Source organism: Oncorhynchus clarkii, chromosome 12, assembly GCF_045791955.1.
Source record: "Oncorhynchus clarkii lewisi isolate Uvic-CL-2024 chromosome 12, UVic_Ocla_1.0, whole genome shotgun sequence".
NCBI classification, from domain to species: domain Eukaryota; kingdom Metazoa; phylum Chordata; class Actinopteri; order Salmoniformes; family Salmonidae; genus Oncorhynchus; species Oncorhynchus clarkii.
Window position 1 is genome coordinate 9,729,295 of NC_092158.1, and position 12,514 is coordinate 9,741,808.

Genomic DNA, 12,514 nt, shown 5'->3' on the forward strand with positions numbered 1-12,514 from the left:
GTATGTTTTGTTCGATAAAGTTCATATTTATATCCAAAAATCTGAGTTTACATTGGCGCGTTATGTTCAGTAGTTCCAAAACATCCGGTGATTTTGCAGAGAGCCACATCAATTTACAGAAATGCTCATAATAAACATTGCTAAAAGATACAAGTGTTATGCAGGGAATTTTAGATCCACTTCTCCTTAATGCAACCGCTGTCATATTTCAAAAAAGCTTTACGGAAAAAGCACACCATGCAATAATCTGAGTACAGCGCACAGACAAAAACAAGCCATACAGATATCCGCAATGTTGTGGAGTCAACAGAAGTCAGAAAAAGCATTATAAATGTTCGCTTGCCTTTGATGATCTTCATCAGAATGCACTCCCAGGAATCCCAGTTCCACAATAAATGTTTGTTTTCTTCGATAAAGTCCATCATTTATGTCCAAATACCTCCTTTTTGTTCGCGCGTTTAGCCCAGTAATCCAAATTCATAGGTCCAGACGAAAAGTCAAAAAGTTCCGTTACAGTCCGTAGAAACATGTCAAACGATGTATAGAATCAATCTTTAGGATGTTTTTAATATAAATCTTCAATAATGTTCAAACTGGAGAATTCCTTTGTCTTCAGAAATGCAATGAAACTCACGTGTGTGCGCGTGATCAGCTCATGCCACTCTGGCAGAGCCCTGACTCAATCAGCTCTCATTCCCCCCTCCTTCAGTGTAGGAGCCTCAAACAAGGTTCTAAAGACTGTTGACATCTAGTGGAAGCCTTAGGAAGTGCAATATGACCCCATGAACACTGTATATTTGATAGGCAATGACTTGAAAAACTACAAACCTCAGATTTCCCACTTCCGGGTTGGATTTTTTCTCAGGTTTTTGCCTGCCATATGAGTTCTGTTATACTCTCAGACATCATTCAAACCGTTTTAGAAACTTCAGAGTGTTTTCTATCCGAATCTACTAATTTTATGCATATTCTAGCTTTTATGGCTGAGTAGCAGGCAGTTTACTCTGGGCACCTTTTTATCCAAGCTACTCAATACTGCCCCCCAGTCCCAAAGAAGTTAACTGACTTGCCTAGTTAAATAAAGTTCAAATATGAATAAAACATATTTCTGTGTGTCTGTGTGTAAATATGGCTAGTGTTGCGTATGTTTAGAGCTTGTGCCATTTAATGTAGAAACTTCAAAGTGTTTTTAAGATATTATTTAAATGTTTTCATGATACTGGCAGTGCTTAGGTGTCACTCATCTCTTAGCCGTAGCTAAAACCGGCTTCAGCAGACACAATCAGTCATCCTTGTGTTTCTCCCTCCAGCCGCCTCCTGCTATCTACGACAAGCAGCTGGATGAGAGAGAACACTCCATCGATGAATGGAAAGGTAAACATATCACATCTTGAGAGTATATACAGTTGAATTCGGAAGTTTACATACACCGAGGTTGGAGTCATTAAAACTCGTTTTTCAACCACTCCACAAATTTCTTGTTAACAAACTATAGTTTTGGCAAGTCTGTTAGTACATCTACTTTGTGCATGACACAAGTAATTTTTCCAACAATTGTTTACAGACAGATTATTTCACTTATAATTCACTGTATCACAGTACAGTTCCAGTGGGTCAGAAGTTTACATACACTAAGTTGACTGTGCCTTTAAAAAGCTTGGAAAATTCCAGAAAATGATGTGATGGCTTTAGAAGCTTCCAGTAGGCTAATTGACATAATTTGAGTCAATTGGAGGTGTACCTGTGGATGTATTTCAAGGCCTACCTTCAAACTCAGAGCCTCTTTGCTTGACATCATGGGAAAATCAAAAGAAATCAGCCAAGACCTTTTGTAGACCTCCACAAAATTGTAGACCTCCACAAGTCTGGTTCATCCTTGGGAGCCATTTCCAAACGCCTGAAGGTACCACGTTCATCTGTACAAACAAACGATGAGACAAGATAGTAACTACTAAAAACAATTGGATACTATGAAAATGGGGCGAAAAAATGGGGTAACATTTAAAAACAAAATTAAAATATAAACAATCTTGGGTCTTCCAAATGGACAATGACCCCAAGCATACTTCCAAAGTTGTGGCAAAATGGCTTAAGGACAACAAAGTCAAGGTATTAAAGTGGCCATCACAAAGCCCTGACCTCAATCCTATAGAACATTTGTGGGCAGAACTGAAAATGCTTGTGCGAGCAAGGAGACCTAGAAACCTGACTCAGTTACACCAGCTCTGTCAGGAGGAATGTGCCAAAATTCACCCCACTTATTCTGGGAAGCTTGTGGAAGGCTAAACGTTTGACCCAAGTTATACAATTTAAAGGCAATGCTACCAAATACTAATTGAGTGTATGTAAACTTCTGACCCACTGGAAATGTGATGAAAGAAATAAAAGCTGAAATAAATCATTCTCTCTATTATTCTGACATTTCACATTGTTAAAATAAAGTGGTGATCCTAACTGGAATTTTTACTACAGTAGGATTAGATGTCAGGAATTGTGAAAAACTTAGTTTAAATGTATTTGGCTGAGGTGGATATAAACTTCCGACTTCAACTGTAGGTATGTTGTAATTATATTGCTAAGGAGGCCTCTATCTGAGGAGTTTATTGGCTGCGTTTATATAGGCAGCCCAATTCTAATCTTTTTTCCACTGATCCACTGTCTTTTGAAGCTGGCCAACAATACATTCTACTCATTCATTTTCTATTTGAGTTTGTATAATAACTTTTCCAGTGTATTTGTTGCCATGGTAATTAGACTCATAGAATGGACTAGTAGAGCAGAGGAGAATAGATTTCTCTGCTGCCATTTGAAAGATTTTTTTTCTCCACAACTTTTCCTCCCTCGCTCTCTCGCTCGCTCTCTATCTCTCTCTCAATCTCACTTTCCAGAACTAATCTACAAAGAGGTGATGAACTTTGAGGAGAGGACGAGGAACGGGGTGGTGAAGGGACAACCCTCTACCTCAGGTACTCTCAGTGCATAACCTAGTCCCCTCTGTAAGTTGAATTATAAATATAATCACTCACTGGACATTTCTTTGTAACAGAGAAATTCATCCGTACGTTGACCACCATTCGTCTTTGTCTCTCGTCTTGTTTTTTCCGAGACATGTAGTGTATGATTTGTACATGAGTAATTATATCTGTATGTAAAAGTATCGGTTTAAACTGTAGATTTGGTATTTTTTGACCAACCGTACGTATTTTGTGTATGTACAATGATAAATCTGTATTTGAATGGTATTAATGTACGGATTTAGGCGTTTTTAAAGTAATATCTGTACGGAGTAAGGGATTCATGTGCATTGATTAAAAAGGTTGCTGTCCCCCTACTCTATGGAAAAGGTAATATAGGCTATATACACTGCTCAAAAAAATAAAGGGAACACCTAAACAACACAATGTAACTCCAAGTCAATCACACTTCTGTGAAATCAAACTGTCCGCTTAGGAAGCAACACTGATTGACAATACATTTCACATGCTGTTGTGCAAATGGAATAGACAACAGGTGAAAATTATAGGCAATTAGCAAGACACCCCCAATAAAGGAGTGGTTCTGCAGGTGGTGACCACAGACCACTTCTCAGTTCCTATGCTTCCTGGCTGATGTTTTGGTCACTTTTGAATGCTGGCGGTGCTTTCACTCTAGTGGTAGCATGAGACGGAGTCTACAACCCACACAAGTGGCTCAGGTAGTGCAGCTCATTCAGGATGGCACATCAATGCGAGCTGTGGCAAGAAGGTTTGCTGTGTCTGTCAGCGTAGTGTCCAGAGCATGGAGGCGCTACCAGGAGACAGGCCAGTACATCAGGAGACATGGAGGAGGCCGTAGGAGGGCAACAACCCAGCAGCAGGACCGCTACCTCCGCCTTTGTGCAAGGAGGAGCAGGAGGAGCACTGCCAGAGCCCTGCAAAATGACCTCCAGCAGGCCACAAATGTGCATGTGTCTGCTCAAACGGTCATAAACAGACTCCATGAGGGTGGTATAAGGGCCTGACGTCCACAGGTGGGGTTTGTGCTTACAGCCCAACACTGCAGGACATTTGGCATTTGCCAGAGAACACTAAGATTGGCAAATTCGCCACTGGCGCCCTGTGCTCTTCACAGATGAAAGCAGGTTCACACTGAGCACATGTGACAGACGTGACAGAGTCTGGAGACGCCGTGGAGAACGTTCTGCTGCCTGCAACATCCTCCAGCATGACCGGTTTGGCGGTGGGTCAGTCATGGTGTGGGGTGGATATTTCTTTGGGGGCCGCACAGCCCTCCATGTGCTCGCCAGAGGTAGCCTGACTGCCATTAGGTACCGAGATGAGATCCTCAGACCCCTTGTGAGACCATATGTATGTGGGTTTCTCCTAATGCAAGACAATGCTAGACCTCATGTGGCTGGAGTTTGTCAGCAGTTCCTGCAAGAGGAAGGCATTGTTGCTATGGACTGGCCCGCCCGTTCCCCAGACCTGAATCCAATTGAGCACATCTGGGACATCATGTCTCACTCCATCCACCAACGCCACGTTGCACCACAGACTGTCCAGGAGTTGGTGGATGCTTTAGTCCAGGTCTGGGAGGAGATCCCTCAGGAGACCATCCGCCACCTCATCAGGAGCATGCCTAGGCGTTGTAGGGAGGTCATACAGACACGTGGAGGCCACACACACTACTGAGCCTCATTTTCACTTGTTTTAAGGACATTACATCAAAGTTGGAACAGCCTGTAGTGTGGTTTTCCACTTTAATTTTGAGTGTGACTCCAAATCCAGACCTCCATGGGTTGATAAATTTGATTTCCATTGATAATTTTTGTGTGATTTTGTTGTCAGCATATTCAACTATGTAAAGAAAAAAGTATTTAATAAGAATATTTCATTCATTCAGATCTAGGATGTTTATTGTGTTTATGTGTTCCCTTTATTTTGTTGAGCAGTGTATATATATATATATATATATACATACACTGATTGTCCAAAATATTACTAACACATTTCTATTATTGGGTGTCACCCCCCAAAAAACATTTTCTCTCAGAATAGCCTCAATTCATCAGGGCATGGACTCTACAAGGTGTCCAAAGTGTTCCACAGGGATGTTGGCCCATATTGACATCAATGCTTACAACAGTTTCCAACAGTGTCAAGTTGGCTGGATGTCCTTTGGGTGGTGGACCATTCTTGATACGCATGGAAAACAGTTGAGTGTGGAAAAACCCAGCAGCTTTGCAGTTCTCACACAAATCGGTGCATCTGGCACCTACTACCATTACCCCGTTCAAAGGCACTTACATATTTTGTCTAGCCTATTCAGCCTCTGAATGGCACACATACAATCCATGTCTCAAGGCTTAAAAATCCTTCTTCAACCTGTCTCCTCCCCTTCATCTACGCTGATTGAAGTGGATTTAACAGGTGACATCAATAAGGGATTATAGTTTGCACCTGGTCAGTCTGTCATGGAAAGAGCAGGTGTTCTTAATGTTTTGTACACTCAGTGTTTATTTATTACTTATGAACTTTCACATCTGTACTGTAACATATCATGAATTAAAGCTGGGGTCTTTGGTCCTTGCTCTTCCAGAGAAACACTAGAATTTCTCTCGTTCTGAGCTGGCCTTCTAAGATGTCCTATTTGATAAATATTTTCAGCCCTATAAATATGTTCTGTAAAATGGGTAGTGTAAATTCCCTTGAATGGCCACTTGAGGGCGGTGTGGAGTCATGCTGGCACAGAATTGTTAACATTATGGCGTCAGTCCAGTCTAGTGCTGCTGAGAGGAAAACAACTTGTCTCGGTCGTTCTCCTCAGCTGTTTTTGGCAGAGAGCGTTTTTATACTGTACAAAGTGTCACTATGGAAGTTGTATTTGGGGATTGCTCAGTGTCTACAGACTTCCTTGTTAGGGCTCTGTTAAGGGGACAGTGGCCTGGAAGTGGTTTAATCCGCAGTGCGATACTGTCACTGTCTCCCTCCCCCTCCGTCTGTCTCTCTGTCCCACTCTTTCTCTCTTTCCCTCCCTCCCTCTCTCTCTCTCTCTCTCTCTCTCCCTCTCTCTCTCTCTCTCTCTCTCTCTTTCTCTCTCTGTCTCTCTCTCTCTCTCTCTCTCTCTCCCTCCCTCCCTTATCCCTCTCTCTCTCTCTCTCTCTCTCTCTCTCTCTCTCTCTCTCCCTCCCTCCCTTATCCCTCTACCTCACTCTCTTTCTCTCTTTCCCTCCCTCTCTCTCTCTCTCTCTCTCTCTCTCTCTCTCTCTCTCTCTCTCTCTCTCTCTCTCCCTCCCTCCCTTATCCCTCTACCTCACTCTCCTTCCCTCTCTCCATCCCTCTCTCTTCCTGCAATTAAGCAGATGGGTAGCCCTAGTGCTGAGGCGAGCAGAGAACAGACGCAGTGCTGAAGAGTCCCAGACGGCAGTATTTCACAGCATTAGCAGTACCAGGCTCTGGAGCACTGCCATTCAGCAGTACTTGGCTCAGGGCTTTCAGAGATCACATAGCCAGCCAGGAGGCAGAACCAACTTTAGGGTTTAGTGATAGACCACCACATAGCCAGCCAGGAGGCAGAACCAACTTTAGGGTTTAGTGATAAACCACCTGTCATTCTACACAGACCCAGGTAGAGTCAGGAGAAATAGATGACCGCTTGGCTGGCACAGTGAACAATCTACTATACTGGTTGTGGATGGATGCAAATGCAATGTGTTTTATGTGTTGGTTACGGTTCTTTGGCAACATTTCTATATGGGAGGATATATGTAGAATATAGCATTTAGGTAATCTTAGATTATTTCAGAATGTGACGTGTCATGTTTGATACAGGATTCTCAAACCTTAGAATGGTTTTATATGTTTATTTTGTCCTTAAAGAATACACAGTTAACTTACGTTGATGTAGAAGCCACTGTGTGAGCACCGGATATCTCCCCCTTACTGCTCTGTCTCTGAGTAAACCTGCCACTGTGGGGTTGGATACAATCGACGTTTGAGCCATAAATTGTGATTTAGCCTCCTCGTTTTATTGGTGGTCAGCAGAAATGTCTCCCACTGTCTTTTTATTAACCCCCCGCCTGATGAACAGGAGATTTATGGTCCGCCTGCACAGTGGATGTCTTTTGTACAAATCACCTCACCATTTTGGTATGCTCTGGATCGAGTGGGATCGTTTCCTCTCGAGTAGATGAAAGGTGTACGTGTAGAGGACATGCGTTATGTGACACTACAGACTTAGTGACTGTGGATTATGAGGCAGTGATACACATGGCAGAAAGTATGTGGACACCTGCTCGTCGAACATCTCACTCTAAAATCATGGGCATTAATATGGAGTTGGTCCCCCCTCTGCTGCTATAACAGCCTCCACTCTTCTGGGAAGGCTTTCCACTAGATGCTGGAACATTGCTGCGAAGACTTGCTTCCATTCAGCCACAAGAGCATTAGTCAGGTCGGACACTGACGCAAGCAGTAAAATTCTCTTTTTGTGCACAACGGCGTTGTCATGCTGAAACAGGAAAGGCACAGGTCATCTAGAATGTCATTGTATGCTGTAGCGTTAAGATTTCCCTTCACTGGAACTAAGGAACCTAGCCCGAACCATGAAAAACAGCCCCACACCATTATTCCTCCTCCACCAAACTTTACAGTTGGCACTATGCATTAGAGCAGATTGCGTTCTCCTGGCATCCGCCAAACCCCGATTCGTCCAACGGATTGCCAGCACTCGGCGATCCAGTTCTATGAGCTTGTGTGGCCTACCACTTTGCGGCTGAGCCGTTGTTGGCCCTAGACTTTTGCACTTCACAATAACAGCACTTACAGTTGACCGGTGCAGCTCTAGCAGGGCAGAAATTTGACTTGTTGACTGTCTTGTTGGAAAGGTGGCATCCTATGACTGTCTTGTTGGAAAGGTGGCATCCTATGACTGTCTTGTTGGAAAGTTGGCATCCTATGACTGTCTTGTTGGAAAGGTGGCATCCTATGACTGTCTTGTTGGAAAGATGGCATTCTATGATGGTGTCACGTTGAAAGTCACTGAGCTCTTCAGTAAGGCCATTCTACTGCCAACAATGGCCATTCACCTGTCAGCAATGGGTGTGGCTGAAATAGCCGAATCCACTAATTTGAAGGGGTGTCTACATACTTTTGGCCATGTAATGTATAAGTCTAGATAAAACCAGTTGACTGAAATAGGTACTGTTTTATATTTAGGTGCAGGAGCTCCACAATACTTTTGAGCTAATATTCTATAAGAGGAACAGGAGCTCAAGCAGTAGAACATTTGAGGTGCCTGTACTTGGCTCCGGTGAGCTTCTGCCCAAGTCAAGCACTGGATAAAACTGTTCTCTATGGGAGTTATTACATAATAACAGAATGCCTTCTGTATTCCTACCTGCTTAAATAATGTTCTCTTCAGTTTTCTATCCTACTCTTTAACTAGATGTTCACTCTAATCTATTTGTTTCCTGCAAATGCTTTTAGTCTACCATATCTGGCTCTGGTATAGCCTAGAATCCATCTTGGAAAACAGAACCAACTCAATCAGATTTATTTGAATCTAAAAAGCCAAAGAAAGACAGGGAAAAGGGAAGAGAACAATGATCGATGGAGCCATTTGCTGTGAAATGAAATGAAATAGCCCTGTCTGATCCTTTAAAAGGGGAAGATGAAGGACGACATCTGGACTTCTGCGTATTATAATAAGAAGCCCGGAGAGTCCTTTCAATTGGACCCGTTTAGAACTGATTATCATCCTCTGCCCTGTTTATTACACGTTTCATCTCTTTTACTTTGACATGCTGCTACTGAACACACAGAATATGGAAAGGTCTTTTAGGGACCTTTAAATAGAATCTTAGTATTACTGTCTCTGAGGAGAGAGAGGACAGCCTTAACTTGTTCTGTTACTGTCTCTGAGGAGAGAGAGGACAGCCTTAACTTGTTCTGTTACTGTCTCTGAGGAGAGAGAGGACAGCCTTAACTTGTTCTGTTACTGTCTCTGAGGAGAGAGAGGACAGTGGACCCCAGCCTTAACTTGTTCTGTTACTGTCTCTGAGGAGAGAGAGGACAGCCTTATCTTGTTCTGTTACTGTCTCTGAGGAGAGAGAGGACAGCCTTATCTTGTTCTGTTACTGTCTCTGAGGAGAGAGAGGACAGCCTTAAGTTGTTCTGTTACTGTCTCTGAGGAGAGAGAGGACAGCCTTAAGTTGTTCTGTTACTGTCTCTGAGGAGAGAGAGGACAGCCTTAACTTGTTCTGTTACTGTCTCAGAGGAGAGAGAGGACAGCCTTAACTTGTTCTGTTACTGTCTCTGAGGAGATAGAGGACAGCCTTAACTTGTTCTGTTACTGTCTCTGAGGAGAGAGAGGACAGCCTTAACTTGTTCTGCTACTGTCTCTGAGGAGAGAGAGGACAGCCTTAACTTGTTCTGCTACTGTCTCTGAGGAGAGAGAGGACAGTGGACCCCAGCCTTAAGTTGTTCTGTTACTGTCTCTGAGGAGAGAGAGGACAGCCTTAACTTGTTCTGTTACTGTCTCAGAGGAGAGAGAGGACAGCCTTAACTTGTTCTGTTACTGTCTCTGAGGAGAGAGAGGACAGCCTTAACTTGTTCTGTTACTGTCTCAGAGGAGAGAGAGGACAGCCTTAACTTGTTCTGTTACTGTCTCTGAGGAGAGAGAGGACAGTGGACCCCAGCCTTAACTTGTTCTGTTACTGTCTCTGAGGAGAGAGAGGACAGCCTTATCTTGTTCTGTTACTGTCTCTGAGGAGAGAGAGGACAGCCTTAAGTTGTTCTGTTACTGTCTCTGAGGAGAGAGAGGACAGTGGACCCCAGCCTTAACTTGTTCTGTTACTGTCTCTGAGGAGAGAGAGGACAGCCTTAACTTGTTCTGTTACTGTCTCTGAGGAGAGAGAGGACAGTGGACCCCAGCCTTAACTTGTTCTGTTACTGTCTCTGAGGAGAGAGAGGACAGCCTTAACTTGTTCTGTTACTGTCTCAGAGGAGAGAGAGGACAGCCTTAACTTGTTCTGTTACTGTCTCTGAGGAGAGAGAGGACAGCCTTAACTTGTTCTGTTACTGTCTCTGAGGAGAGAGAGGACAGTGGACCCCAGCCTTAAGTTGTTCTGCTACTGTCTCTGAGGAGAGAGAGGACAGCCTTAACTTGTTCTGTTACTGTCTCTGAGGAGAGAGAGGACAGCCTTATTAACTTGCCTCTCTCATGTCTGGTTTGTCACTGTGATTTGTAAACACGTACGGTTCCTTGTGTAACATTGGGTTGTGTTGTGACTGACTGTATGACACAGTAAGGGTTATATGTGTCACAGTAATGGTTGTAGCTGACTGTGACTGTGTCTATGTATTAGTGTCTGCGGGGCTGTTAGTTCATTGTAATCCCGGCTGCCTGTTTATTCCCTCAGCACAGGTGCAGCCGTGAACAGCAGTGGTGAGAGCCTCCCTTCCCCCTCCGTCAACGATATCTCCTCCATGTCCACCGACCAGACCCTGGCCTCAGACACCGACAGCAGCCTGGAGACCTCTGCAGGACCCCTGGGTTGTTGCAGGTGACTAGCAGCCTGCCTGCGTAACCCCATGTTCTTCAGAAGGTGAAACACAATGTCCAACCTACCTACCAACCTACCTACCAACCTACCTACCAACCGAAACCTGAAAAAGAACAAAAATGATTAAAAGAGAAAAAAATGATGATATGAATGGGATGATTAAGGAAACATAAAGTAATTACTATAAGAATTATGATTCTAAAATTTAAGCCTGCATTTTCATTCAAAAATAAATCACAAAAGTATAACGAAAAAACTCAAATAAACTAAAGTGAAATATATTTATGAACTTCTAGTTGCTTTACTTATATCTCCCCCTTATATGGCATCATAAAAAATACAAAAAGCTTAGACAGACATCTTTCTGTAAAGTGTCATTACAACTGGCTGTTCATTCCCCCAATACCTTGCAAGCGTCTGTGCTTCAGTCAATGTGGCAAGGTGTTCTCTTATTGGTCATTACTACACAGTACTATATAAACCTCGATTCACTTCCCCCACACCTTATGTGACGGTACCGGTATGTTTTGATAACCTCTAGGCTTGAACCTGGGGTTGTCTCCTGTATGGGTGTGACAGATAGGTGTGTTTGAATACAGTTATTCCTGCTAGGGGTTAGTGCTAGTGTTCCACACAGCACAGCGCCCCCTGTCTTCTGTAAATATGTCATTCTGTTCAGCAGCGAGCTAGGCACACAGACGGACAGACAGACAGAGTGGGACTGATGGCCAGTACTGGAAGTTCGTCTATAGCGCACCTTGCCACATGAGATCACCGCCTTGACCTTTGTCACCTTAACCTTTGCCCCTTGACCTTTCACCTTAGTTTAACCCCTTGCCTGTTAGACCTGCTGCATGATTACAAAAGCTAACTCTAATTATATGATTAAATGACTATAGATACTTTTGTTTATATAACATAAGTAATTTAACTTTTCAACCGGAGTGGTGCTGAAACCCAGGGATGGGGGAGCTCTAGTTAATGATGGATAGCTATATATATATATATATATATATATTAACATACATACTGTAGTGATTGGCTGCAGGAGAAGCCATTGGGACGTACAGTACTATCACTGTCATTGCTGAGTAGGATTGGGGTCAATTCCATTTCAATTCAGTCAATTCAGAATGTCAACTGAAATTCCAATTCTAATTCCATATTTTCATCATTGAAACACATTCAGGAAGTTTGGAATTTGGAACTGAATTTTTCCATTGACTTCCTGAATTGACAATGGGACTGACCCCAAGCTTGTCGCTGAGCTGGAACCTTAAGTTCTCATTTATTTTTTTGTGTTTTTTGTTGAAATGAAATGATAAAATCCCTTCTGACTGCACGCCTGCACCACGCCGCCGGGCTGTGGACCGGCCCACCCACCCACAGCCAGTCATTCCCAATGTCACCTACCCACCAACCAGGGTGGTCACTCACTCTGTTTCTGTGTCAAGAAGAGTAAGAGTAAAGAAGAGGAGAGAAGGAGACATATATGTGTGTGTTACTATCTGAAGAACGCTTTGGGGGGGGTCAAGAGGTTACCTCATAGAATAGTTTAGTTCCTCAATCACATCTGTCATTTACATTTAAATGACTACTACTTACTGTAATGACTACTACTTACTGTAATGACTAATACTTACTTACTGTAATGACTACTACTTACTGTAATGACTACTACTTACTGTAATGACTACTACTTACTGTAATGACTACTACTTACTGTAATGACTAATACTTACTTATTGTAATGACTACTACTTACTGTAATGACTAATACTTACTTATTGTAATGACTACTACTTACTGTAATGACTACTACTTACTGTAATGACTAATACTTACTTATTGTAATGACTACTACTTACTGTAATGACTAATACTTACTTACTGTAATGACTACTACTTACTGTAATGACTACTACTTACTTACTGTAATGACTACTACTTACTGTAATGACTAATACTTAC

General features: G+C 42.8%; 1 protein-coding gene across 8 annotated transcripts in view; it reads left to right on the top strand.

The window, feature by feature from the left end:
- Positions 1–12,514, top strand: part of LOC139422693 (mitogen-activated protein kinase 10) — a 119,772-nt gene that overhangs the window by 106,188 nt on the left and 1,070 nt on the right. For 5 of the 8 annotated variants that reach the window (XM_071173914.1, XM_071173915.1, XM_071173910.1 and 2 more), the window contains 3 exons: positions 1,311–1,374; positions 2,889–2,966; positions 10,405–11,954. In XM_071173914.1, coding sequence (XP_071030015.1) covers positions 1,311–1,374; positions 2,889–2,966; positions 10,405–10,547 — 285 coding nt within the window. In that variant the 3' untranslated portion in view covers positions 10,548–11,954. Of the gene's footprint in view, positions 1–1,310; positions 1,375–2,888; positions 2,997–10,399; positions 11,955–12,514 lie in introns of those variants that run through there. The other 3 variants (XM_071173911.1, XM_071173916.1, XM_071173917.1) reach the window with 3 other exon arrangements.